This window comes from Monodon monoceros, unplaced genomic scaffold (genome assembly GCF_005190385.1).
Source record: "Monodon monoceros isolate NGI ecotype Baffin Bay Population unplaced genomic scaffold, NGI_Narwhal_1 Super_Scaffold_21, whole genome shotgun sequence".
In the NCBI taxonomy this organism is placed as follows: domain Eukaryota; kingdom Metazoa; phylum Chordata; class Mammalia; order Artiodactyla; family Monodontidae; genus Monodon; species Monodon monoceros.
In genome coordinates this window covers 69,866,114-69,891,986 of record NW_021703778.1, presented here as the reverse complement: position 1 = coordinate 69,891,986, position 25,873 = coordinate 69,866,114, and the positions used below count along the sequence as shown (strand labels likewise).

At 54.1% G+C, this 25,873-nt stretch overlaps 1 protein-coding gene across 2 annotated transcripts; it reads right to left on the bottom strand.

The window, feature by feature from the left end:
* Positions 1 to 246: 246 nt before the first annotated feature.
* On the bottom strand, positions 247 to 25,710 carry SMAD3 (SMAD family member 3). Of its 2 annotated transcripts, XM_029237006.1 has the most exons (7): positions 25,533 to 25,710; positions 24,156 to 24,230; positions 21,401 to 21,451; positions 11,297 to 11,509; positions 9,126 to 9,263; positions 6,484 to 6,628; positions 247 to 3,978 (listed from the first exon to the last, which is right to left on the bottom strand). In XM_029237006.1, exons 2-7 carry the CDS (start codon positions 24,175 to 24,177, stop codon positions 3,855 to 3,857), a joined length of 693 nt encoding a protein of 230 aa, XP_029092839.1. In that variant the 5' UTR covers positions 24,178 to 24,230; positions 25,533 to 25,710; the 3' UTR covers positions 247 to 3,854. The 2 variants fall into 2 exon arrangements, with proteins under 2 accessions (XP_029092839.1, XP_029092838.1); XM_029237005.1 differs by lacking the exons at positions 24,156 to 24,230; positions 25,533 to 25,710 and having other exon boundaries at positions 3,835 to 3,978; positions 21,401 to 24,119.
* Between the last annotated feature and the right edge of the window lie 163 nt (positions 25,711 to 25,873).

The following is a 25,873-nucleotide window of genomic DNA, read 5'->3' as shown; positions in this document are numbered from 1 at the left end:
GGTTTTAAGAAATTATTACATAAATATAAAAACACCAGAATGCTCGAGTGTACATTACTTTAGCATAAAAGAAAAAAAATTACAGGATCACTTGAGAGAATTTCTCAATCCAGTTTACACAATACGCGAGTTTTTGCATGTGGTAGCTGTGTTTCTGAAAGGTTGCCTGTAGCGCAAGTCATTTCCCCGCTCTTCCATCAGAGGTGCCTCATTTTTGATCCATACGTTTTTCTGCTTTCCCACCCACTTGCGGAGTGGCTGATACTCCTGAAAGACTGACTTGAAGGGGGTTCGAGAAGGGAACATCTATGCCACACCAAGAAAAATGGTACAACTTAGCTGTGTTGAGGTTTTCTTCTAGCAAAGATGTAGATTTGGGAAAAACTCCCAACTGTGCCACTTAGTCACACAGTAAGACACAGGGCCCGGAACCAAACTCATGCCCTCTCTTGCTACTTGGTAACCCCCTTGGTAAACAGTCCCTTGAGCAGTCTGCAGATTCCTGTCCCTCCCTTCTCCTTTTAAGGACTACAGAGAGTGGCCTCATGAGAGCTCTAATGTGAGCTCTCACCCCGCAGAGACCCTCACGGAGCCTCAGAAATGGCAGCTTGGGGCTGAGAATGAAATCAGATATCTGCCGTCTCCCCAAGCTACTCACATACATGCATGACATGCACACGTTACTTAAAGAAAACCTTTTTCTGCGGTGTGAGTAAAAGCATTTAGCCCTGGAATACGTCCAAACTCTAGGAAGCCAGAGGGAGATGGAGAAAAACAAACTAAGCACAAGATACGTGCTACAGCTCATTCCAATACATTAACAATGATTTAAAAAAATAATCACCATGGTAAATAAAAAAATACAGCACAGACAACATAAGGACAATGGAAAAGTCTGCCAGCAGCCTTGCCCTCATGTCTGTTCTTCCTAAGAGTCCAAGTCCCCACTCCTGACTCTGGGCTTGTCTCAGAATGTCAGATCTGCAGCCTGCCAGGAAGGTGGCCAGCAGAGAAGACTGGCCAGCACAGGCCTGTAACCCGAACCGCTGGGGCGGCTACCTACTTGCACTGGAAGGCTCCAAGTACTAAATAAAGTTAGGAGGGGGGAGGGAGTGGGCGGAGAGGAAAGGGAATACAAGCTGGCTCCTGAGGGAGGTGCTGAGGCCAGGATCTAGGGCCCCGCGCTATAGCTACTCTCAAGGTGAAGGTGGCCTGGCGGGGAGCCCGGGGCAGGGGAACGAGGCACGTTGTGCAGCCTGGACAACGGCACTGAAAAGGGTCTCCAGCAGCCACCGTCACCCCCCAGAACTGCCCCGATTTCCTCCTGCCCCTTTCAGCTGTCCTTTAAGTTTTTCAATGTATAAATGCCTTCAGGCGATAGGATTTTTAAACTATTTTTATGACTTGAAGGACACTAATATTACATGTGCCTCAGAGCCACCTACGCAGCCTCTAGGGTGGGAATGAAACCAGATCCTAACCTCTGGGTACAACCAAATTTCTTTTCAATGGTGCTGAAGGTGGGCTTCCCCACTTTTTCCTCTCATCCTCCTCCAGCAGTCTAGTCTATAAAGAAAAAGGGCCAAGCAAGTAGCTTTTGGAAAAACACAAAATTGAAACTTCATGCCTCCTAGAAGTAGCCTTTAGCTTTGAGCACTGAGGGTTCTGAGACACCATCCAAATGCAGCCAGATGTGACCAACAAGATCACCCAAATTGGGCTGTACCTGAAGCCGGTTCCCAAGTACCTGGGGGACAGCTGTGCGCCGTAGGAAGCCCTCACAGGAGATCACGTTAGCAGGTGGAGAACGCGGGCCCTCAGAGACTGCTCCCCATGGCTTTTAGAGGGGGCACCACGATGGCTTCAGCCGAGGCCAAAATGGAATTAAGAAGTCATACCATGAGTCTCAGACCAGACTGGGAGCAGGAACACGCATGCAGGAGGTTCAGATGATTTCCTGTATCTAAAAGAAGCAGTCCGCCATCATTTCATACCAGGCACGAACTTCAGACTTGCAGTATCTGGCCCCCTCAGGTGGAGTGAGGGACTACACACCGTCTCCGGCTCTGTGTCGACAGTCCTGCGCAAAGACCAGCCCAGGTCTGGCAAGGTACTCTTGTCTCTTCCTATGTCCTCTGGAGGCTTGGCAAGCAGCTCTCCTACCTGGAAACTTCAGGGCTGGAGCTTCAGAGGCCTAGGATCCTGTAAGTGAGGCACCCAGGAAGCCCCCAACATCTCCACATAGCATCAGAAATGTCATCACATTTGAGGTTTATACCTGCCAAAAGTGTACACTTTCTTCCCTTCACCTGCAATTAAGACAGGACTTCCATAGGAAATCCCTTTATTTTTCCTGGTAGAAATCCATGCAAAAATATGGGATAAGTCATTTCATACAAAAACAGCAGCAAAGTATAAAGTACCAATTGCAAGTGGCAATTCCATCTGCTGTATTCTGCAAAAGGCCAGTAGAAGAGGGCTCTTTTTTTTTTTCCAGTTGAAATAACTTATAGTAGTTTCCTCACTAATTGCCACTGGGAGCAGTACTTATTACACATTGTAACTGCTAGAGTTGTCACTGATGATCCTCTACTGTGAGCTAGATAATCTCATATCCCAGGGGAAAGATGACAGACCTCTTTGCACCAAACCTGCAATTTTCAAAGGTGTAAAAAAAATTTTCAATAGCCCTTTCATTTGCTTTTGTGTTGGCCTGAGATCTTTCCCTCCTGGTGAATTTGCTTCTGTTAATTTCAGCTTCCAAAAGTGCTGGCAGGTGGTGTCTTCCCAACAAAACCTGGAAAAGCTTCACTTTGGGGGAAAAGTTGCTGGGTCCCCCTCTGGTTTCCCAATCAACGTGCCAACCCAGGGTTTTGTTTTTTTTTTTTTTAAATACAAAACAAAGGTTTAAAAGAGCATACGATAAAGTTCATTTAATTAACGCAACTGACTACATCAGCCAATGTAGCCGAATGCATGAGAAAGCGGAGCGAGCTCTTACAGGTGACCTGAGACCCGCGCACCGTGGTGGTGCTGCCTCAGCCTGAACACCACCACGGACAACTGCCTCCTGCTTCCCGGGAACACTTTACATAATTCAAATCTCTTTGAGATTAACGTGATGCTACAAACTATACATTTCCTACGTGCTTGAGCCTCAACAGGTCCTTCCAACTGCTGAAAATGCAGACAACTTTTAAGAGTGTTTTTAAAGAAGAGGTGTCACCACCTTTTCCCACCGGTCCCTGTGTGCTCGGTTCTGGACACACTCGCTCACACCAATCAGTATGCTCCCCGAGGGGTGGAGACGGACAAGACTCCTCCCCACCCCAAGTCAATTCAGCCCCCAGGGTGCAAGGTCTGCCGCTGCTGGGGTTCAGGAATGCTCACTGGAAGAGGAGGGCTGGGCCTGAGGTGCGCTTATACCCCTGCCTGCCGGCTTCTCCCTGCCTCTAGAGTGCCCAAGGCGAATTCCACACTCGGTCCTGACCACAGGGCCGTTTCCTGTTGGGCAGTGACATCTCAGTTTGCTGTCATTAAAAGAAAAGGGGGCTGGGGGAGGGGGCAGGTGGTAAAATACTACCTGTTTGCTCAAGCCACCAGAGCAGAAGCCATTTCTTGCCCTTCACACCAGGGCCAAAGGGCAGATGTGTTCAGCAGACACAGCTGTTCATAAAAATCCATCTCTGGGTTTGCTTTCATGTTCTGTAAAACAGGCTCGTGCCACTTTGGCTGAGGGAGAAAAATTTCTTCTTCTTTGACAACCGTGATTTGAGTTCTGATTTCTCCACCTCCTACATGGCCATTTTCCCCAAGCCCACCCTCCCCGCCCTCCCCCTTCACACCCAGCGTCTCTAAGACACACTGGAGCAGCGGATGCTCGGGGAGCCCATCTGGGTGAGGACCTTGTCAAGCCACTGCAAAGGCCCATTCAGGTGCAGCTCGATCCAGCAGGGGGTGCTGGTCACGGTCTGTCTCCTGCAAGACATTGGGAAAGGGGTGGGTTGGGGGAGGTTAAGCATGTCCAGAAGCACACACACACACACACACACACACACACACACGTCAGAATGCCTTTTCCCGCTTTGGTGACAGGCTTCTTCCCAGAGCCAGAGATACGGACTGCCTTGCTAGACCCTGTCCTGGAGGAGGTGCCACTGACTTGCTGAAACTGCCGGGCCAAACTCCAAGCAGGAAGGGCTTTGAGTAAATCAGGTTCTCCTGCACCAGGGAAGGACGTGGCCCCCTTAAAGAGAAACATGTAAGGCAAATTCCAGGGTACCCCAGAGGCCCCCCGGTTGCCTTGATGGGCTTCTGATGGAGAACCTCAGCCAGAGCAAAGGTCTCTCTGGTCCCCCTGTCCTGAGAGGGCACCTACAGCTCCCCTGCCTTCAGCCCCGACCCACCCCCAGCAGGCCGCGATGACGTGCGGTCTGCCTGATTGAGGGGTGTTTCTTACAGAGCGCCGACAGAGTCCACATGCTGTCGGTCCCCAATGTGCTGATACAATTCCCATCTATGGCCTTATTTTGGAAAATCTTACGAGCAGAGCGAGCCGTGGAACAATTACTGGAAAAAACCAAGGCACACCACACGTTTCTTTTCCCCAAAGCACTTTGTCTAAATTCGGGCTGGTTGATGACGCAGCTTGCAGGCAGGCTCCCAAAGGCCTCCACTGAGCAAAGGCTATCTGCTGAGGCCGGAGGCGCTGGTGCCAGCTGGAGGTGAGAGGCCTGGGCTCTGCTTTCAGCCACCTCACAGGAAGGGGTGAAACCTTACTCTCCTTGGCCCAGGAGGCAGGAGGAGGGCGAGGCTGTTCTGGGAAGGGGCCGCACCACCAGTTAGGTTGCTCTGCGGTGCTGCCAGGTGGCAGTGATGTGGTGGGCTGCACAGGACTGGGTGTGCTGGCAGTATGTCCTGCACGGTGACACACTGCCCCCAGGGAAAGGCTTCTGCCAGCAGGGGCCTCTTCCCAAGCACTTGAACCTGGAGGACTGCAGTGCCGCGCCAGGTCAAGAGCCGCTGGCCCGAGGTCACCACCCTGCTTGCTTGGCCTGCGCTTCTCCCGAGTGGAGGGTTAGAAATGGGCTTGCAGACTCGGCCCTGGCATGCCTGCCTGACCTGGGTGCCTGAGTGTGGCCCTCTAGACTGCAGTCTGAGTGCTAACAGGAACAAATGGACCTCCCTCTGGCTCTTTTCCACCAGGTCCATCTTTAAATATTTCCCTTCCCCAACTAAAAAGAAGATTGATTTTCTAACCTTTCCACTCTTGCTCCCTAAATGATTCAGCCAAGGCCAAAAGGTGAGCTAAAACGTCCCTCAGGCTGGGCTTTGGGGCCTGGGCTACTCTCAGGCCATTATAACTGGGTTGTAAGTTCTCCGACGGCTGACCACTTGGATAGCTCAACTGGTCATTCATCCCGGATTTGAGAGAGACCCCAGAGACCAAGGTGCTGTGTTCCCTGGCACTGTGGGGCAGACACGGAGAACAGCAGCTAAAGTACGGTAAATGAAAGAGGAGGATTTTATGGACCGAAATCCTCTAATGAGAATCTGACTTTCCATAAGTCATGCTCATCTGGATTTCATTATAAATGGTGGCCCAGAGCCAAGACTGAAATGGGTTTGGCCTGGGTGCAGAATGACTGCAAAACAAAATGGATTCCAAACATCTGGAAAAATGAAGAGAAGGGGAGAGTAACTTGCAAGGCACTGGCTCCAGCTGACGTGTGGGCACCTCTGTGTCTGCCGCGGAGTCGGGGCTGGGCACACAGACCTGCCTCTAGGGGAAACTCCTGTCCAGGTGTGGAAGGAAAAGGAACGGGCTTCTCTAAGCCCACGCCAGAGTGGCCCGAGAGATTCGACAGAGCAAACCAGGGACACCCCTGACAAGTGCCATGTTAAAACCAGTATCTCAGAAATTCTGAAAAAATCATTTCTGAGCAAGTAAATTTTGTTCCTTGGACCACCCAAATCTCCTCCCCTCCCTTCCCTGCTTCTCAGTTTTAATATCCTAGATCCTCAGGGTCACCGGGTCAGAGATGGAGCCACAGAGGAGAGAAGGAACAGTGAGATGAAGACTTAACTCCCCGGAGAGGGTCTTCCTAAAACCATCTGCCCAAAACGAACAAGGAGGAAGACGCCAAGAGGACACAGTTCTAGGCTCAGCTTTTCCACAAATGATGCAACTTCAGGCTAGTCGCTTTCCCTCCCTGGGCCTTTGTTCCCTCATCTGTACAACGGGGACAATGCCAGCATCCCCACCCAGGGTTGTGGTGAGGATGGAACGCTCCCAGCTCCTGAGAAACTGGGCGAGCACTGCTCAGCTCTTCCTTGTCTAGTGGGACTTGGCCCCGCTCGGATCCCTGGTCCCTCTGCTCTTCGGGGCAAGGGCCAGCCTAGCTCATCTCTGGGGAGCCCTTGCTCTGTGTTCTGAGCCACCTGCAGTCCCCGCATCCCAGGGACAAGCGCCCCAACCCCGACCTGTACTCGGCTCCCCAGCCCTTGACGAAGCTCATGCGGATGGTGCACATCCGGGTCAGCTGGTACACGGCCTCGAAGCCCTGGTTGACAGATTGAGCCAGGAGGGCGGCAAACTCCTGGTTGTTGAAGATCTTCAGGTTGCATCCTGCCAACAGAACAAAAACAGTGCTCGTGGGGACAAAGAGTGCACTTGTCCGGAGCTCCTCTCCTGGCTAAAGGCCCCCACACCCCCAGGGTCACCCAGACCAGTGTTCCCATATTAGCCACAGATTCCACGCTCAGCACCACACTGGGGGCGAGCCCATGTGGTCCCTGCCCCTGAAGCCATCACCGCCTTGATGGGGAGATGCAGCTGACACAGGTGAGGGGGCAAGAGTTAAACAGTGGCCCATAAGCTCCAGTTCCCAGAGCTGTGGGAAGGCTGAGGAAGACAGTAAAGTGAGCCCAGGAACAAGGGAAACGGTTGGGAGAGGTGGGCCCTGCCCTGGGCGAAGGGGCCAAGGCAAGACTCCAGGGAACAGAGGCAGGGTCACGAGCCTGAAGGCCCACGTGGTGTACGGGTATGGCCGACCTCCTGGGGAACAGGAGTCCTTGCCCTTTGATGGAGGGAGCACCAGAGAGACGGGCCAGCTGAGAGGCTACCCGGCCTGCCGTGCCAACAGGAGTTGGGCAGAGGGTCCTGGGCACCTTCCACCTGGGCTCCTCCAATAAATCCACCTCTGCCCAGGCCAGGAGGCAGCGAGAGATCTGGGCCACACCTTGGCCTCTGGGCACGAGGCTGGGGTGGGGTGACATTCTCGGCAAAGTGAAGGTGTGTACCTAACTCCAGGCATAAAACCAGAGACAGGCACACATAAAGTTTACCGTAAATCTCTTGTTCGAAGTCCTACCGCCTGAGTGCCAGGAATGTGTCAATCAGAGAAATAAAAGACAAAAAAAAGGCACATGCCGAAAATGCCCAAAAAAGTGAGCTGAGGTGACACTAACGGGCCAGCACTGGGCCCCTCGGCTTGCTGCGTGACTCTGGGCTGGTCACTTTCTCTTCTAAGCCCGTGTCTCCCTTGTGAAAAGAGAGGCTGGCCTCAGAGGCCCCCCAGCTCTGACATCCCATGAGATAACATCCAGCACCACAGCCAGCTCTGCGGGAACCAGAGAGAGGGAGAGGGTGGGGCCGGGGGATGGGCAGAAAGCCAAGTGCGCATCTGGACTTCCTCTTCTCATTTTCTCTGAGGGGAAGAGGGGTGAAGCAGAGCCCAAGGTGAGTTCCGGCCCCCGCCCAGCAAGCAGCAGAGGAGCACACGGCCCCAGGCTCATCCTGGCTCAGCCACTTACTAGCTGTGTGTCCTTTGCAGGTAGCTTAACTTCTCTGAACTTGTCTCCTCAGCATGCCTCCTCACCTGAAGAGCTAGAATAACTGGTGAGGACTAAGTGAGCCCCAAGGTAGCCGTGTGCTCTGCAAACGCAACCACATGACGTTCCAGAAATGGAGAGCACCACGAGCATCTCAAACTCTTCGCATTCTTAAGTTGATCCAGCCCATGACCCACCGCTCCACCATCACCTGCTACTTAGTGAGCAGGAAGACATGCCACACACATGCCGCAGGCAATGGACTGAGCCCCACACACTACCCACCGGGCACAGTCCACACTCTGTGGCTGCGTGCCCTGGGAGAAGTGGGCTGCGGCAGGGGCTTTCTGCCTCAGCTTTCTAAATAAAGAGGCCTTGGATGAGATCAGCCACCTGCCTGGTCATCTACCCAGGCCTGGCCCTGTCCAAGCCACCCTCTGGGGTGAGCCTGCCACCCCTTGGAGTACAGGTGGGATTCGTAGCCCTACTCAGAAAACCCTCAACAGTCCCCCTGAATAAAAGCAAAACTTTCTCATGTTCTTCCGTGGCCTGGTCCCATCATGTTTTCTAAACGTGTCTCCTAACTGTCGTTTAAACGGCCTCCACTGCAGGCAGAGTGCAGCCCACGTGTGCCCTGCCCTCCATCACCTCTGGGCCTTCGCCCGTATCGTTCCCTCTGCCTGGGATGCCCTCACGGTCCCCGCCCCACCATCACCCTATGCCTAATGCTTACCTACCGCTCCAAGCCCAAATGCCTTCTCCTCCGTGAAGCCTTTCCTGATCCATCCTAACAGTTAAATGTGTTTTTCCCCTTGGATCCAAGAGCACGTTACCTGCGCTGCTTGCGTGGTGCGTAGCACCCTCCCTTGTATTAAACACATTTGTGTCTTTGCCTTGCACACTCAGCTGATGGGTAAGGTCTGTGGGGACAGCAGAAGGACTTTCTGCACCCCTCCATCCCCCTACAGCATCTGGCATGGCTTTAGGAAGGAAGGGAGGGAGGGAGAAAAGGAAGGAAGCAGGCATACTATCTTAGCATCTATGCACACAGGCAATAAACAGGTACCCAGAGATCAAAGGCAGATCTGTCAGATGCTGCGTCTGCTCCCCAAAGGTTCGGGGAGGTCACAATAAGACAGCAAGGCAGAAAACCCAAGGCAAGCATCTCCAGATTGTCAGTGCGAACACCAATGAGGAGAAAAGGTAAGAGAGAAGAAACCTTTCCAGCATCCCAGGCATGTGCCGCAGAGGAGAGGACCTCAGGGAAAGGGTGGGTATGTCGGTGGTGGTACCTGGTGGGATCTTGCAGACGGTGGCTGGGTGCCAGCCGTAGCGCTGGTTACAGTTGGGAGACTGGACAAAGATGGCACTGTCGCTGAGGCACTCTGCGAAGACCTCGCCTCCGATGTAGTACAGCCGCACGCCTCGCCCTAGAGAGATTCGGGTCAGAGTGGTCCTGGCACCAGCTAAGGCTACCAAAGGAGGCAGAACTGCAGCCGGTGCTCCAAGTGACTGGTTCTCTGCCAGGGTCACCAGGCAAACGGGGCCCAGAGCCCAAGCCTAAACACATGGGGAAGTGATGGGTGATGCTAGGTTGCCAAAGCTGGGGAGGCAGGCGACGAGAGGAAAGAGCATTGGTAAGTCTTAACAGCAGCCTCTGCCAATGACCTGCCATGGGCCTCGGCCAAGTTACTCAGCCACTGAGCCTCAGTTTCTTCATCTGTAAGATGCGGGTAACAATAATACCTACCTCATGGGGCTGCTGTAAGACACAAAGCAAGTGCCTGGTGAGCAGTAGTTCCTGCTGCTACTACTACTACTAGGTCCCTTCCCCCTCCAAGATTCAGAAACTCATTTAGTCAGCCTGCAGAGCTCCTCCTGAGGCAGCAGATACCCCAGGAGCCCTTCACTGCAAGGATGGCTTAATTAGTGCCACTCCCTGTACCTTTCTCCCCTCGATGCATTTTTCTAACACATTCCATAGCTTTATATCATTTACTTTCCCTTCATCTCTTAAATCCACTCCAGATGGACAGAAATTATTTTTAAATTGGCTCTGCAATTCAAGCAAGTTATATAAACCCTCTGACAACGAGTCTCTGCTCAGCCAGGGGATGTTCTCTTCTCCTGCCTGGAAGGTCTTTGTTCCCACTCCTGGGGGCAGCGGCCCAGAGGGCCGGGGAATGGAGCCAGCTTTCACAGGCGCAACGTGGAGTGGGATGGAAACCAGGTGACCGGCTGCAGGCCTGCCTCCTCGTCCCACCACTGTCCCCGGCCCCGCCACTCCCCAGTTCTTCCTGGCTCAGTGCTACAGGACTTGGCGGCTCACAGACACCAGGGTGCTGACAGACTCGGGGGCCACTAGGAGGCGCCCTGGAGTTATGTCGGTCAAGAGCGGGAGGCGGAGGTGGGAAGACCCAGACCCAAAGAACAAAAATGTTTGGGTAATTTTTGAAATGTTATATTTAAATACAGAAAAGTATAAAGTGGGTAAGTAAACACCTGTGTATACCACCGGGGATCTTTTTAAAAGAAAGCAAGTAGGAGGCTGTCTGGGAAGGATGCAGGCTCAGGGGCAGGAGGGGGCTCTTTGTCACCGACTGTGTTACACACTCGCTGTGTGGCCTCTGCAGGGCTCTGCCCCTCCCTGGGCATCAGGTTATCATTCCCTGGAAAATAGGCACACTGGCGCAGGCCCATGGCTTCCAAACTTTTCTTGACTGTAAAACCCTCTGTCCAAATGAAATCTTCTGTGAAGGCGCAAGATACAATACAAACAAGAGCAGAGGTGCTCTGGTTCACATGTGCCCAGACCCCTGCTGCCCTGCCCAGCTCCTGGGTTTACTCTGGAACCCCTTGACCACCCTGCGTGCCCTGAACAATGTCTGAGAATACCCACCATCTCTACGGCCCTTCTAGGACTCTGGGTCGCAAAGCTGTGAACATCCTCAGCATGATAATTTTATGAGCAAACCAAGTGACACACAGCAAGGCTTCATCCTCCCTAAACTAAGTGATCTTTCACCACGTGCTGGGTGTCAGGAGAGAGTGTTAGCAGCAGTGGTGTCCCGGAGGCGGGCAATACTGGTCTCTCCACCTCTTCTACGTTCCTAGAACAATCATATATGAAGTGAACGAAGAGAATATCATTCCTCCAAGGTGGACTATATACTTGTCCACCTATCAGTACTTCAAGGGTATTTTTATTAAGAGAATTGCACGGTTGCCTTTCTCAAGAAAGTCAACTGTCCTCCTCTGTGGCTTTCAAATTTTCAGAAATGGTCTCTGAGTGGGAACGATCAAGCAACCGGAACTCTACCTGTCTGGCCCCTAAACAAGGCAATACGGAGCCTGGCGGACGGGCACGGGGGAGGCGCACAGTGGTGGCTGGTGGGTTCTGGCAGGGGCTGTGCTGGCTGGGGTGCGGGGTGGTGTCACGGGGGGGAGCGCGGCCGCCCCTTACCGATATGCCTCCGCGTCAGCTCCACGGCCGCGTTCCTGTTGACATTGGAGAGCAGCCCCAGGCAGAAGCGCTCTGAGTTGGAGGGATCGGTGAAGCCATCCACTGTCATGGACGGCTGTGAGGCGTGGAATGTCTCCCCAACACGCTGGTTGAGCTCGTAGTAGGAGATGGAACACCAGAAGGCCGGCTCGCAGTAGGTGACGGGCTGCAGGTCTGAGGAGACAGGCCGGGCCGCTGGGTCAGGGGGCCCCCCAGCCCCTGAGCTCCTGGATGGGGTCCCCTAGATGCTCCAGAAGCCTGTTTCCCCACCTCTCAGGGCATTAGAATCCCCCCCACCCTTTTACTGTGTAAAACTCGCAGGATCCAGTGGGACAAAATCCTCAGGTGTTGGGAGAAGCATTCCACTGGCCTTGGCACTTTTTATTTAGTTGAGCTCACAAAGGCCCTGCCCCGCCCGGCCTGGCCTTGGGTTGAAGTAGTATTCAAGGAGGTGCTGGGTCAAACCCAAAAGGCCCTGAGACCAACAAGCACCTGGCTAAACGCACCAGACAGGCCAGGAGTGCCCACTGCGGTCTGGCCACACCATTTGCCTCTCTCCCAAGGTCCCCAGAGTAACCCATGCTGATCTCTGCCTCCCAGAAGGGCTTGCAGCTTCTGGCTCTGCCTGGTCGTGGGCTAACTCCTAGCCTGTCAGGCGGCAGCGTCCAAGCCTGTGAAATGACAAGGCTGGTGCGGCCCAGGGGGTCGCGTCTACAGCCACACAGGCACCAGGCACTAGGCACCGTCTACAGAGTGAACTGGGTCCCTGCCTCTTACTGCGGAAATTATCTTCCAGATGTATCCAGATGCCATCTGTCGGGGTGGCTAAGACACAAACTCACCTAAAAGAAGCTCTGAATTTATCCTAGTTGTCAGTCTGTGTCTCGGTCAAGGGCTCCTCAGAGCAAACTGCCATCCTGTGAGGGGGTGGTTCTCAGAAGAGGTGGGAACCCCTGAAATAGAGGTTTCCCCTCACGTGCCTCCACATTACCTTTCCCGTGATTCCCTACGCCTCCTGTCACCTCCAGCTGTTCCAGGCTCCACACCTGCCCAGGTACCCCTGCCCTCCTCCTGCCCGTCTGTGTGTCATCTCCCACCTTAGGGTCCATCCTCTTGGCCCTGGGCCGGGCCCTCGTCCTTCCTGACTTGCAGCAGTGCCACGCCTCTGACAGGACTCCCCAGTACTCCAGCCAGCCCTTCCAGCTGCTTCTCTGCTCTGCACTGCTCCCCGGGCCACATCCTGCTCTCTGCCTACTTGAATCCCACCATCTGCTGGCGAATCAGGGATTCTGCTGCTCTCATTCCTCCGCCTCAGACCTCCAGCCTGAGTCACTTGCTCTGGCTCTTACATATACGTGGAGCCGCCTGGTCACCCAGGGCGTGTCTTTGTGGGAGCCAGTGAGAGTGATGGGAAGGGCTCGCCGTGCCAAGTCTCAGCACTGGCCGGAGACCCCTGCTCACCACCCGCCGGGCAACTTCCCAGAGCGAGAACCCACGAGAACCTCTGCTCAGCTCACCAGACCTCTGAAAGTGCGTAAAGCCCAGGAGAGGCCCGGGTCCCCCTGCAGGGCAAAGTGGCCCTGATCTCCTTCTGGGGTCTACGCCCATGATCCCGTCTAAGGGTAAAGAGAAGGTCAGCACACACGGGAGGAGCTGCAGCCCGTGACATCCCTGCACTCAACACACCCAGGAAGAGTCAGCTAGAGGGTCAGGACACCTACATCAGGTTTCCCAACCTCGGCACTACTGAGATTTGGGGCCAGATAATTCTGTCTTTGTGGGGAGAGGGTTCTGTGCACTCTAGGATGTGCACAGCATCCCCGGCCTCTACCCACCAGATGCCGGCGGCACACATCCATCTCACCGTCCCAGCTGTGACAGTAAGAAATGCCTCCAGACATTGCAAAAAGTCTTCCACGGGGCAAAATAGGCCCCAGTTAAAAACCACTGCCCTAGATGTTTGACCAGGTCATGGAGCACAAGCTTCAAGGCCAGATGGACCATCGTCCACCCTCTGCTCAGACACAGGCCAGCTGTGTGCTGCTGTCCACATCTCCCCACGGGTCACCAGAGTGGAGAATCTCCTTTATCACCAGGCGCTGTTTGTGGAGGGACTGAGATAATTCAAGTGGAGAGCGGGGCACACCTCAAGCACTCAATAAATGGTGTTAACAGAAGTTATAATAATTTTGGTTATATGAACTTGAAAAGATCCTGTTCTTGTCCTGACCTCCATCCGAAAGGAGCAAAGTGTCCTTGCCCCTCCTTCCCTTGCCAGGGCCCACACTACTTAATGGTGAAAGTGGTGTGGTGGGGCAGGAGCGACCATGGCCTGCGGCCAGTGCCCCCGAGGCTGGGTTGAGCCACGCCAGCCACATCCGGCTCTGGCTTTGCTCGATGCTTGACATTCCAATGAGATAAGCTATATTCTAAACAATGTGGTCACTAAAATGTGAGCTGTGTTGCTTTGGAAACCTTAAAAAAAAAAAAAACCACCACCACCACCTAAGAAATCCAAGTGCGCTCCAAGCCTTCAGAGTGGTCTGGCAACGTGTCAGGGCCAAGAGGTACTGGGGAATTCCCAGAGGCAAGCTCTGCTGACCCTGCTGTGCAACCTGAGGGACATAACGACCCTCTCTGGCCTCAGTGGCCCAGTCTGAACAGTGACTGCAGTGTACTGGAAGCCACTGAAAGCAGACCATGTAGGTCATGGTGTTTCTGGCATGGGTCACCATGAAGAGGCAGCTATGGCTGATCTGGGCTGGCCTTGGCTTCTCTAGCCAAGTACAGAACAGAGCAGTCTTCATCTCCAAATTATAAAGCCTTTTCCAGCACCCCCTGGGCTTAGTCCAGGCAGAAGTGAGCGAGCTAGGCTCCCAGGAACACTGACTCAGCCCACCCATCAAAAGAAGAGAAGCCAGCAGGCCACCCATTGGGTAACATGGGGCCAGAACCATATTCTGGGCACGTGTGGGCTTCAAGGTGTCTCGGAATCAGAGAGAGGCTTGGGGTCCTAGCCCAAGAGGCCCTCCCAAGCAGATCTGAGCCCTTATCTAAACATCCCTGCAACTCACAGACACTCCCTGAACAGTGCTGTGGAAAACACAGGATGCAGGAGCCTGACACATAATTAAGAAGATGCTACTTGGGGGAACAGAGCCGTCAGGCCAAGGCAAAGTCTGAAGGCTGCCATTTCAGGGAGTGCTGTTTGGACGAGCCGACCTACATTCAGAAGCAGCACCACAGCCATGCACTTGCTGTTGTCTGCAGACAACTGACAGTCAGCCCTGCCTTTCACCTCTCTCCCTCCCATCATCCCTCGGTGCTTCCTCAAGGCACTTCTGTAAGAGGAGCTGCAGACCCAAGTATGATCACCACCTCGGGGTTATGCCTTGAATGGCACTTTATTTTAAACTTCATGTATGCCCTCATTTCTTTCCTACCAAAGGACTTATCCAGACCATGGTTCCGAACAAGACAGAGTCAGGACCCTGGAAAAGAGAAGACTATAAACAGGCTAACCATGAAGTTACAGCTCCTGAAAGAGCACTCCACTTGGGTCTAAGCTTCCTAGCAGACAAGGCAAAAAGGGAGCACAGTATGCTACATGGCTCTGGTTGGTGGACAGACAATTCTTACTAGTTCTGCAGGGGAAACAAAACTTGTCCCGGGCACTAAATCTTTTTTTTTTTGCGGTACGCGGGCCTCTCACTGTTGTGCCCTCTCCCGTTGCGGAGCACAGGCTCCGAAACGCACAGGCCCAGCAGCCATGGCTCACGGGCCCAGCCGCTCCGCGGCATGTGGGATCTTCCCGGACCGGGGCACGAACCCGTGTCCCCTGCATCGGCAGGCGGACTCTCAACCACTGCGCCACCAGGGAGGCTGGGCACTAAATCTTAAATGACATCTTCAGGTGGCTACTCCTCCTCCGTATCAATCAATCCAGCCAGCCAACCTACCCTAGTTTCAAGAGTTTCCCAACAAACGCAGAAGCAATTTTACGTAAGGTTGCTTCTAAGAACCCTGAACATATGCCACTCACAGGCTCCTCTGGGAGGACAACTCTACAGGGTAAAGTGACCTGCCCCAGTGGAAAGTGGTTTCGCTTCTCTAGCCAAGGACTCAGCACACCTGGAGTGGTAGCTGATGGCGTGTGCCCAAGGCCTTCCCTTCAAACGCTTCTGCTCTCGGCCAGACTGCTGAGTCTGTGCCAATCTCTCTTCCTGCAGCAGAGGCGTTGCAGACGCAGGAGCCTCCCGCTGCAGCCGTTCTCGGCCCCCTGTCCCCACCGGTGCGGTGTCAGCCAGACCACTTGAGGAGCACGGGGCACTTAATTCTCGACTGGCCTCCTGCCAGCCTAACGCACTGGCTGGCTTCAGCTCTGAGCCCCATTCCAAGCTGGCACTGACTTTCTGTTTTGTTTAAGGAAAAGAAAACAGAATAAAACCCAGAAGGCAAAGGGATGCCTATTAAAAACATGTGCGAGAGATCCAAATCCGGTAAACGAAAGGGGCGGGGGGGAGGTCAGAGCGGGGAAATTAACTTTCTACTATACATCGAAAGCAGGGACTGGGCGAGGGCCGGGAGCAGCGACGCTGTAAAGCTAAAGGTCAGATCACAAACGGCTGACTTAGTCTGCGTCCCGCTCACCTGCGGAAGGTGGCTCTGCCTCAGGCCGGGAGGCTTCCACGCCCCAACCCCCATGTGCACTTCCCCTGCCTGGACTGCTCGTCCCCCTCGTCTGAAAGCAGACCATGTAGGACGCAACCTTCGAGGCCCAGCGCAGGTGGCTGTGAAAATATCCTCTACCCCTGTGCCTGAGCCACCTGTGTACCTGAGGGTTAGGTCCCTGCAGGCCCAGGCCAGCTGTGTCCCAGCAGCCGGGCACCAATTCCAACTTGTCTCACCAAGGATTAGGGCAACAAACCCAGTTTTACACAGAAAAGACCCCACGCTCTTTCAACCTAGGACCAGTTTACTGAAACCAAGAACAGTGGAAAAGTCTAAGAGCTGGATGGACCCTCGGGAGCGTGACGGTCCAGCCGGCAGCCGACGTCCTGCCGTGAAGATGCCTGCCTGTGGTGTCCCAAGCTATGGAAGATTAAAGCCCAACGAGGCCTCAGAAAAGAACTTCTGCAGCAGCCCAAGACACCTGGGATCAGGTAGGGCCTGTAACGTGGGCCCCTGCCATCTCTCGGGGCCCAGGGGCCTTCCTGCTACTCTGCCACCAGGGCCCCCTTCTCCTGGCAGGAGAGGAAGGCAGCCTCAGCCCAAGGTCCTCCGGGAAACCATCACCTCCTTAAACTCCAGCTCAGCCACTGCCCCAGGACATTCCCTGGTACCTCGTTTCCCCCAGTCAAGGCCCCTCCCGAGATGTCTCACTTTAAAGCAGAGAACAACTTTACTCACCGGCAGGATCCAGCTCGTTATCTTTCTTCTCTCTCTCCGCCTCCCTCCTCCTTCCCCTCCATTTGCTCCAATCCTTGACCTAAATCCTTAGGAAATTCCAGGTGACTCATCCGGCATGATGTGTAATAACAGGAACATCACCTGCTCACATCCCTTCCCTGCAAAACAAAGCCCTGGGACCTCCCCAGAGCCTGCCCCTAGCCAGAAGCTGAGCTGCCTTTCAGTCACTCATGGGGCACCTCCACGAGGCACCCCAAGTGGCTTTACTGTGGCAGGAGGTGCAATCTTTTGCCTGGAGGAGGGAGGAAATGAAGCAGCAGCCCGATGTCCTATGCTTGCTTTCTTTTTGTATAATAACTCCTTTACTAGAAATAACAGGTGTCCTGAGATGCCCTGTCTCTCTCCGGGGAGAGCTCTCCGCGTGCCTGTCAGCATCCTACTGTTGGGGACATGCCAGCCACAAAGGAGAAACACAGAGGGAGCTGCTGCGTGCTGCCCACCCCACCAGCCTTTTATCCCCAAAGGATGCCCTTGAACTCACGAGGAGCTCTCTTCTCACTTCTCATCTCTGCAGAACCCGCCCACTGTGTCCTTCAGCACCTCCTCCCCTCCCTGAGGCCCCACCCTCCACCTGACCCTCAGCCTCTTCCCAAGAGGGTCCCGTGAGTCTGTCTTCAGCCCTCTTTCCTTCTTGAGCTGGGTCTCCCTCTCCACTGAATCCATCCACTCCCAGGACTTCAGCCGAACCTTCATCAGTGTTTCCAAAGTGAGATCTATGGGAGGGTCAATGGGATCGTAAGAGAAAAGTGTTCCAACAGCGGTTGGACCCGTGGGAGAAACGCTGGACCAAACAGGCCTCCTTTCTGCAGGACTCTCAGAGGCTTTACGCTGCGGGTGCCCTGGGGGGCCCAGGAGGGGGCACAGTATAGGCTTTCCAAACTCATTTGATGACAAAATCATGTCTCTGACTCCACTCTGGGCAAGGCTGTCAAACATGCTAATGGCTTCCAAAGCTGCACCTCCAGCCACAGCCTCTCTCCTGACCGTCCTGCCGCTTCCTGGACACAGGCAAGCACTGGCATCTCCCTGTCACCCTTCGCCCCAAACCCCGTCCCATCTCCTGGGGCTCTGCCTCAGTTAAGCTGAAGCGTCATCGTTTTCCCAGTTAAAGCTGGTCAATGAATGCCAATGATTCATGACACTCTTAAACGCCCTCTCCTCTCCCGCTGCCATTTCTCTAAAGCATTCATCTCAGCCTCCTTCAGCGCTACAGCTTCCTAAGTGGGTATTTGGGGGGGGGGGTAGCCCCAGTAATTTCCCCTAGATTTTAAATTCCACACAGTGGCCAGATTAATCATTATGAAGCTGCCGTCAGACAACCACCAACCCCCAACTCAGAACCCACCATCTTGCCTTATCCTATAGGCAAGACAGGGCTACGTAAGGGTGGCCCTCAGGGCTCTCTTCTCAACCCGCCAACCCCGAGCCTCATCTTCTCCACTGTGCCTCCCAACAAGCCAACCAACCACACCGCCAGCTGTCCTCCGAGCTTACCCCACCCTTTCACGCCATTGCTTCCATCGGCAGTGTCCTTCCCTCCTTCTCTGCCTCACCGTGTCCCACCTGTCCTTCAAGACCCAGCTCATACAGGTCATCACAACTCCAAGGTCCCCCCACCCTACTTGGCACTGTCCTCCTGGGCACATACACTTCCTCCCTCCTGTGTGCTGCTCCCTTGGCACCGGGCACAGTGCATCACCGGTGGACAGACACCTCCAGCCAGTCCACCAGACTGTGAACGCCTAAACGTCCTCCCTGGCTCTGGACCACCAGCATCAGTACCTACTAGGAACTCAGCAAATGGTGACTGAACGAGTTAATACATAGGAGACACTGGCCACCCTGGATGATGTCCCCACTGGAATGCCACGGTTTGCTCCTTTGAACCCTCAGGGTACTTCATCTGCACCTACCTCTTGCTTTAATTAATTAATTTATTTATTTATTTATTATAGTTGCAGCACATGGGATCTTTCATTGCGGCACATGGGCTCTTCGTTGCAGCTTCTCGCTAGTTGTAGCACATGAGCTCAGGAGTTGCGGCGCGAGGGATCAGTTGCCCCACAGCACGTGGGATCTCAGTTCCCCGACCAGGGATCAAAACCACATCCCCTGCACTGGAAGGCGGACTTAACCACTGGACCACCAGGGAAGTGCCCCCTCTTGTCTTATATAAAAAGTATTTATCGTCCTGCCTTATTTATCCCAGCAAGGCCAAAAGCACCTTCGTGTCAGGGTCTGTGACGCCTCTTTGAATTCCCCCACTTGGACTGGCATACGGTGACCAAGCAGGAAGTGCCCAGAGAATGACTGAGTGAGGAAGAGACAGGCAAGCACGGAGGGCTCCCAGCCAGGGACAACATGGGACACCAGAGCCCTCACACCTGACATGTGTTCCCAACTGTAAGTCCATAGGTGTCTCCTTGAGCCTAGTTCTTCTGAGTGAAAAGGGGGAGAGCTAGTCTAAGTGACCGAGCAAAGGCAGGGTCCTGCCGCACATGGGGGCACAAGTTCTGGATCCCCATGGCCTGAGTTCAAAGCCAGCTTCTCCATTTTCTAGCTGCGTGAAGGGGACAAGTTCATTAACCAGTCCGTTCCTTGGTTTCCTATTCCATAAAATGAAAAATCACAGCACCACCACCTTAGATAGTTGTTACAAAGATTCCGTTAACATGCATGAGCCACTCTGAACAACGCTCAGTAAATAGCAAGTTCTCGAGAAATGTTTGCCATCTTCATCACCATCCTTTCATCCCCTTGCAGCTACGATGCCAAGAGGCTGTGAGATGGTAGGGGCCCTACCAACAGTACTGAATGGGTGAAGGCGGGGGTTCGAGGGCTTGGCAAGCAGAGAGGAAGCCAGGCCTGTCAGCGCCCGTGTCTCGCCGTAAGTCCTACCGTGGCTTGTTGGCTGACTTGTCCCCCACATTCACATCTTCCCAGCCGAGTGGCACCCCCTCTCTGCCCACCAGGCTTGGAGGCTGTCCCTTCCTTTGGAAGAAATGGCCTAAGAATTCCTGACCCTCAGACGAGAAGCAAGGGAGAACTGTGCCAGCAGGGCACTCTGCCTCGGGGCCAAGTTCAAGAACATGCTGTCATCCTGGTCCACGCAATCTCGAGGGGAATTCACAGTGAGTACCCGCCCAGGACAACCTGCGGCCTGAACCACCAAGTCTGGCAGTGGGGTTGCCAAGGCAAGCACCAGTTCTGATGTCTGTCGACTTCAGGGCGCCCGTGGCCATGGTGGGGTAAGAGGGCTCAGCCTCCAAAGCTGAAAGCCCAGAGTCAAGTTCACACTCATGGCCTTTAAGTTCTCAAGGGTTAACATAGCTTCCAGCCTTCAGAGTTTGTGTTTAAAAACTCCATCAGTCCTTTCACATCGGGAATGTGACCTTCCCGCTGTAAAGCCCAACACTCACAGTGGTATTATTTTACAAAGATGATAAAACAGATCCCCCAAAGTTACAGTTCACACTGCCCACTTGTCAGCCTGTATCAAAAGGTTTTCAAGCAGCTCCCCACGTTCCAAATGATGACTTTCTTCATCTGATGCTATCAGTCAAGAACTGGGAACAACTGGGAACAAAAGCCAGGCCAATCCACTCTGATTCACCAAGCTTGGATATTAACTCCTTCTTTTTCCTGAGCCACAAATCAAACCCAGCAATACAGGCTGGAAAAGAACCAAACTCACATTTTTCTAAAGCTACCAGACCAACACAGAAATAAAAATTCCCCTCAATAAAAACTGAACAAATATTTAATTTGTTTTGAGCCCTCCGGCAGGCCCCACACTGAAGCCAAAGGATGCTCCTGGATTAGAAAAGTGAATCTCAGAAAAATGACCCAGAAATCAAACATCTAAGGGAAGGTTGTGGAAATGATGGCCCAGCTGCTCCAAAACATCATGAGATAATGCAAGATGATCAACGAGTCATCTAAGTACGGAAATGTGTTTACAAAATAACAACGAGAAGACAGAGGGAAAAGGTGGATATGAACTATCATCTCAAAGGCAAAGCACAAATATATGTGCCTGATCCACAAACATCGGAGGGACCGAGACGAAACAAAAATATTTGTGTTAGGGCAGGGGGATTATAGGTAACTTGGCTTTTTTTTTTCCCCCAAATTCATTATATGGTACTGTTTTAAATAAAAATGACATCATCGTCAGATGAGGCGCTCAGATAAAATCCAAGTAAATGTATCTGAAACAAGTCCCCGAAAGCCGGGGGCTGCGGTCTGCACCGCTGCCTGTGGCTTTGCATCAAACCACACACGGATGCTCACTGACCGGAGACCCTCGTGTCTCTTAAGCACAAGGTTCGGGGTTTTTTCATTCACTCGTGTCTAACCGCCTCCCTGGGGAAATACAAACCTGGCACACGGCTGCCTTTCCTGCCACCACTGTTCTCAGGTTTCCCGTTCTGTGGGTGACCCCAGAAACAATGTAACCAGAAACCTGATGGGCTGCACTGGGCGGATGGTGGGGGTCGGAGTAGGGGAGCCTCAACTTCAGGGCCCCCTCTACACACGGGCCACCAGGCAGGGCTACAGCTAGAGGGGGATTGAGTCATCCAAAGAGCTACTTACCCAAGTTATTGTGTGCTGGGGACATCGGATTCGGGGATAGGTTTGGAGAACCTAGGAGGTGAGACACAGCTGTGAGACTTCGGAAAAGACTGTTGGCCTGGGGAGCCAGATGACAGAACATTTGCATCAAGGTGGGGCAGGAAGAAAACCTTGGACTGAGCCTCGACGGTCCAGGAGAAGACCAAACCCCACATCCTTGCCTGTGCTTCCCCTTCCCCGGGCCCCAGCTTCCTCATCTGTGGAACCAATGGATGAGAGGGTGACCTCGGAGTCTCTTCCACAACTTGATGGTTTGATGCTTCTAACCAAGCCCCCGGGCACAGGGCTGCTGCATTCCCAGCCTGGGTGCACAGACCTCACACTGACCCTCCCTGTTAACTGAGCCCCCAGAGGGACAGAAGGAGCAGGGAAGACCCTCTCCACAGCTGCTCCAGACCCCGGGCAGCGAAGGTAAGGCTTGCAGCTGCCCAGACCTCACCAGTCTTGTTCACACGGCTTAGGACCTGCAAATACCAACGCAGCCTTTTCCCCAGGTTTCAGGAAACTCACTGAGCTGCCTCAGACACCCCACAACTCAGCAACCAGACTGACGTGATGCTACACGTGGGAAAAAGTCCTAACTAGCCAATTCTTTCTACTCTAATATCGTTACTCTACCTGTTTTTTCCCCCGAAAAAAGAAAAAAACCCACAGGGAGTCAGCCTTCCGAAAACCAAGCGACTGCTCTTCCAGAAAGCAACACTGGGCTGGCCCCTCCTTTGTCCCTGCACCCATGGGGCTCCAGCTCTGGAGAGCTGCTTATTGACTGACAGCCCTGTGATTTCAGCCCCGGCTCCACCCCCTGAAGTCTACAGTCCGCACAGCTGGGCCTTAAGCTTGCGCTGCCTTGAGCTGTTAACGGGGGTCTGCGCCTGCTCTTAACTCAGCTGTAACCTTCTTGAGGACCCGGGAGGAACCATGGGTTTCTTTTTCACCCCTAGCACCCAATCTTCGGAGGGATGTGGAAGAGTCACAGAAAGAGCAGAGCTTCCGAATCTGCCACGGGGTCTGGACATGGCACCACTTATCAGCCATGGGACTTTGGCAAAGTGGTTCGACCTCTGTGAGCCTTGATTTTTTTCCCCTCAGGTATAAAATGGGGAGAATACCACCTATCGTGTGATTTGTGGAAATGCAGTGGGATCGTGCCTATGAAAATGCCTATACCATAGCTGGTACATAGTATGTGCTCAGTAAATGTTGGTCTTCTGATTTGTGCTGGCCCGAATGACGGAGACCCAGGAAGGCAGGGGGACCTTCTCACTGTTCTGAACAGACCTGTGTGCATGTCCGGGGAGAAGCAGGGCTGGACAAGGTGATCCTCGGGCCCCAAATGAGGCGCTACCACATAGTATGTGCTCAGTAAACATAACTTTTACGTGTACTGGGAAACGAAAAATTTGTGTGACTTGCTTTGCCGTGGTTGTCTGGAAGTGAACCCACAGTATCTCGGAGGTCTGCCTGTGATCATTCCACAAACGTGAAGAGCAACCCCGAGGGAAGGGGGAAGGAGAGGGAGAAGCAATACAGCATCTGTGGAAATCCTGCTTAGCTGGCTTGCTTCCCATGCCAGCGTTTCATAGCTGTACCCTTACAGCGGCCACTTGGCATTGAATACAGAGAGGTCTTCGAGATGCATTCCGGCTGGGTCCACGCTGTCAGCCACCTACCAGGGGTGTGTCAGGGTATGCGTGCTAAACCCCAAGGGCCATGATGCCCAGGCTACATATCAAGTGACCACGTTTACGGTAAACATGCAAGTCTCCCGCATCCTTCTTTGGGGAATTACGCTCTCTTCTGGGCTGCGTGCAGGGCAGGTGGCCCCACGGTGTCAGGCGGCTGTGTGTGTACAAGGCATGCCCGCCGTCAGGAGGAGGGAACATCTGCTCGGCCCCCTCCTCCTCACCCAACCACACGCAACACAGTGCACATGCGATGTGGCAGCTGGGGTTCAATTCAAGAAACTGCTGGTCTGGAGCCAATTTGGTCCCTTAACAAATGAGGCGGGAACATCTGGAGATGTGGCTGGAGATGACTGGGCTGGGTCCCTCACGGCAGGAACACACAGATCACATTTGGTCATCACATAAAAATCGATGCTTCGGGGCCTCGACTGCCACTAGCAAAGACCCTGCCTCTGTTTTGGCTTTCCTGAGCTATTTCAGGTGATGGAGCCCACCCTGCATCCTACTGCCAGCAGCATCTCATCTGCTTAAAGGCTGTGGGGGCTCCTCCTCAGCCCCTGGCCACACTCGAATCCTTGAGTGAGGGGCCCTCCTGTCTCTGGAGGAGTACACTCCAGCCATCTCATAACTCACCAGCTCTCCTGCCCACGCCCCCGACTCTGCCTGGTACACCCTCTACCTGCCCTGATGGCCTGGCCAAACTCCACACGTCTCCGACACTCCACTCGAGAGAAACCTACACTGCAAGGTGATGCTCGGCACCCCCAACGCCCCGTCCCCAGGCTGGGTTACGTGGCCCCGCTCTGTGCCCTGATGCCACACGGCATCCTCCATCAGGGCACATATGAGACGGCACAGTGACTGCGGGCTGTCTTGTCGGTCTCCCCCACGAACTGTGAGCGGCTTCGCCCCTCCTCTGTCCCAGACCCGAGCCCAGTGATTGCTCTGTACATACTGGATGGAGGGACAGAGGGAGGGATGGGGGAGGGCGGGCACTCAGGCTTAGGAGCAGAGCCCCACGAGACTCTGACCTGCGTCCATGCTGTGGTTCATCTGGTGGTCACTGGTCTCTCCATCTTCACTCAAGTAGCCTGGGGGTGGGGTTTCTGGGAATTGAAAGGAAGGTGGTTCATTAAATGGCCTCTCTGGTTTGCCTCTTGAGATGCCCTTTGCAAACTCACACATTCAAACCATTATGCCAGGGGGTAGGCGCCGAGGAGCTCTGGGCCTTGGATCCCTGGCTCCCACCTTCCTCATGCCCTTCTTCCTTCCTGCTCCCCACTTGGATCATGACCACCTTTGTTCACACCATCCCTGACTCCCAAGTCTGAAATGCCTATTCCTACAGCCTCTGCCGGGCTAAACTTCTCCCCATCCCTCAAGGTTAGGTTTAAGCTCCGCCTCCCTCCCAGGGAGGCAGTGGACTCACCCCTGCCTCACTCATCTCTGTCCTCTGAAGGGCAACAGCCTCAAAGCGCCCTTTAGCTTTACTATCTACCCGTGTGCAGATCCATGGTTATCTGCTGTCTCTTGAGAGGATGTCTTAGCTCCCGAAGTGGGATGCAAGTTCCATGACAGCAGAGATTGCGATCTATTTCTCTGAATGACCCCCAGACCCTGACTCAGCTCTCTGCTTTGCTGGATGAACAGAGTGGGCAACCTACCCCTAGGGACCCGCACCACCTGTGAAGGATCTGTAAGCCTGGATTTGTAAAGCGGGTCCCTCCTTAACACTCTGACCCACGCGCAAAGGCCCGCGGTCAACCTCAGCACGGTGAGCTCACTCAGGGTGAAAGGCGCGTCCAAACTAGCCAGCTCTGAAAGTAAGGCGGCACATCACTGCCCGGCCACCTGCGCTGGGACTGGCTAAGCTCCGCCGAGCAGTTTTCCTGGACGCCCAGAGTGCTGGTGATTCACACATTATTTGCATGTAAATGAGGGGCTTCTAAAAACATTGGCACTCTGCCGGCACAGCCCGCTTCTCCCAGTGGAATAAAACCTCCCACCCAGCTTGTAACCCTCCCCGGGCTTACTTACAGGGCCAGTTCTCCGCACACTGCCCAGCCCTCGGCCCTCCGCTCGCCCGCTGCCTCTGCAGCCCCCAGACTGTCGGGGATCCTGCCTGAACTCCAGCCCCGGCCGCGAGGGCGGTGAGAGAAACACAGCGTTGCTATTTCCGCTTCCAAAATAAATGACTGCACTGAGGCCTCGGCGGGAGGGTCACGCCGCCGCTCCTCCGTGCCAAGAAAAGCATCATTAGTGAGTGGGGAGCCAAGGCCACGGGTCCTCTCCCCACAGGGATGCAGTTCTGAGTCAGGGGCCTCGGCCCAGCGTGTGTGCAGAGACCGGGTGATGGGTCTATCTGGCCCCCGCCCCCTGGGCCGGCCTCACTGCCCACGTGTGCATACCTGGAATATTGCTCTGGGGCTCGATGCCGGCAGGGAAGTTAGTGTTTTCGGGGATGGAATGGCTGTAGTCGTCCAGCGGGGGGAACTCGGCCGGGATCTCTGTGTGGCGTGGCACCAACACAGGAGGTAGAACTGTCCAGAGGAAACAGAGCAGAGGTGGATCAGTGTCGACGCCAGGCTGGCACCAAAGCCCCTGCACCCCCAAATGCACCACAGGCCCTTCCTCACAAAGAGGACAGGGAGAGAGGGGAAAGGGGGAGGGAGAAGGGGGAGTGGGGTATAGAAAGGGGGTAGAGGGAAGGGGAGACAGGGAAAGGGGGAGAGGGAGAGGGGGAAGGGGG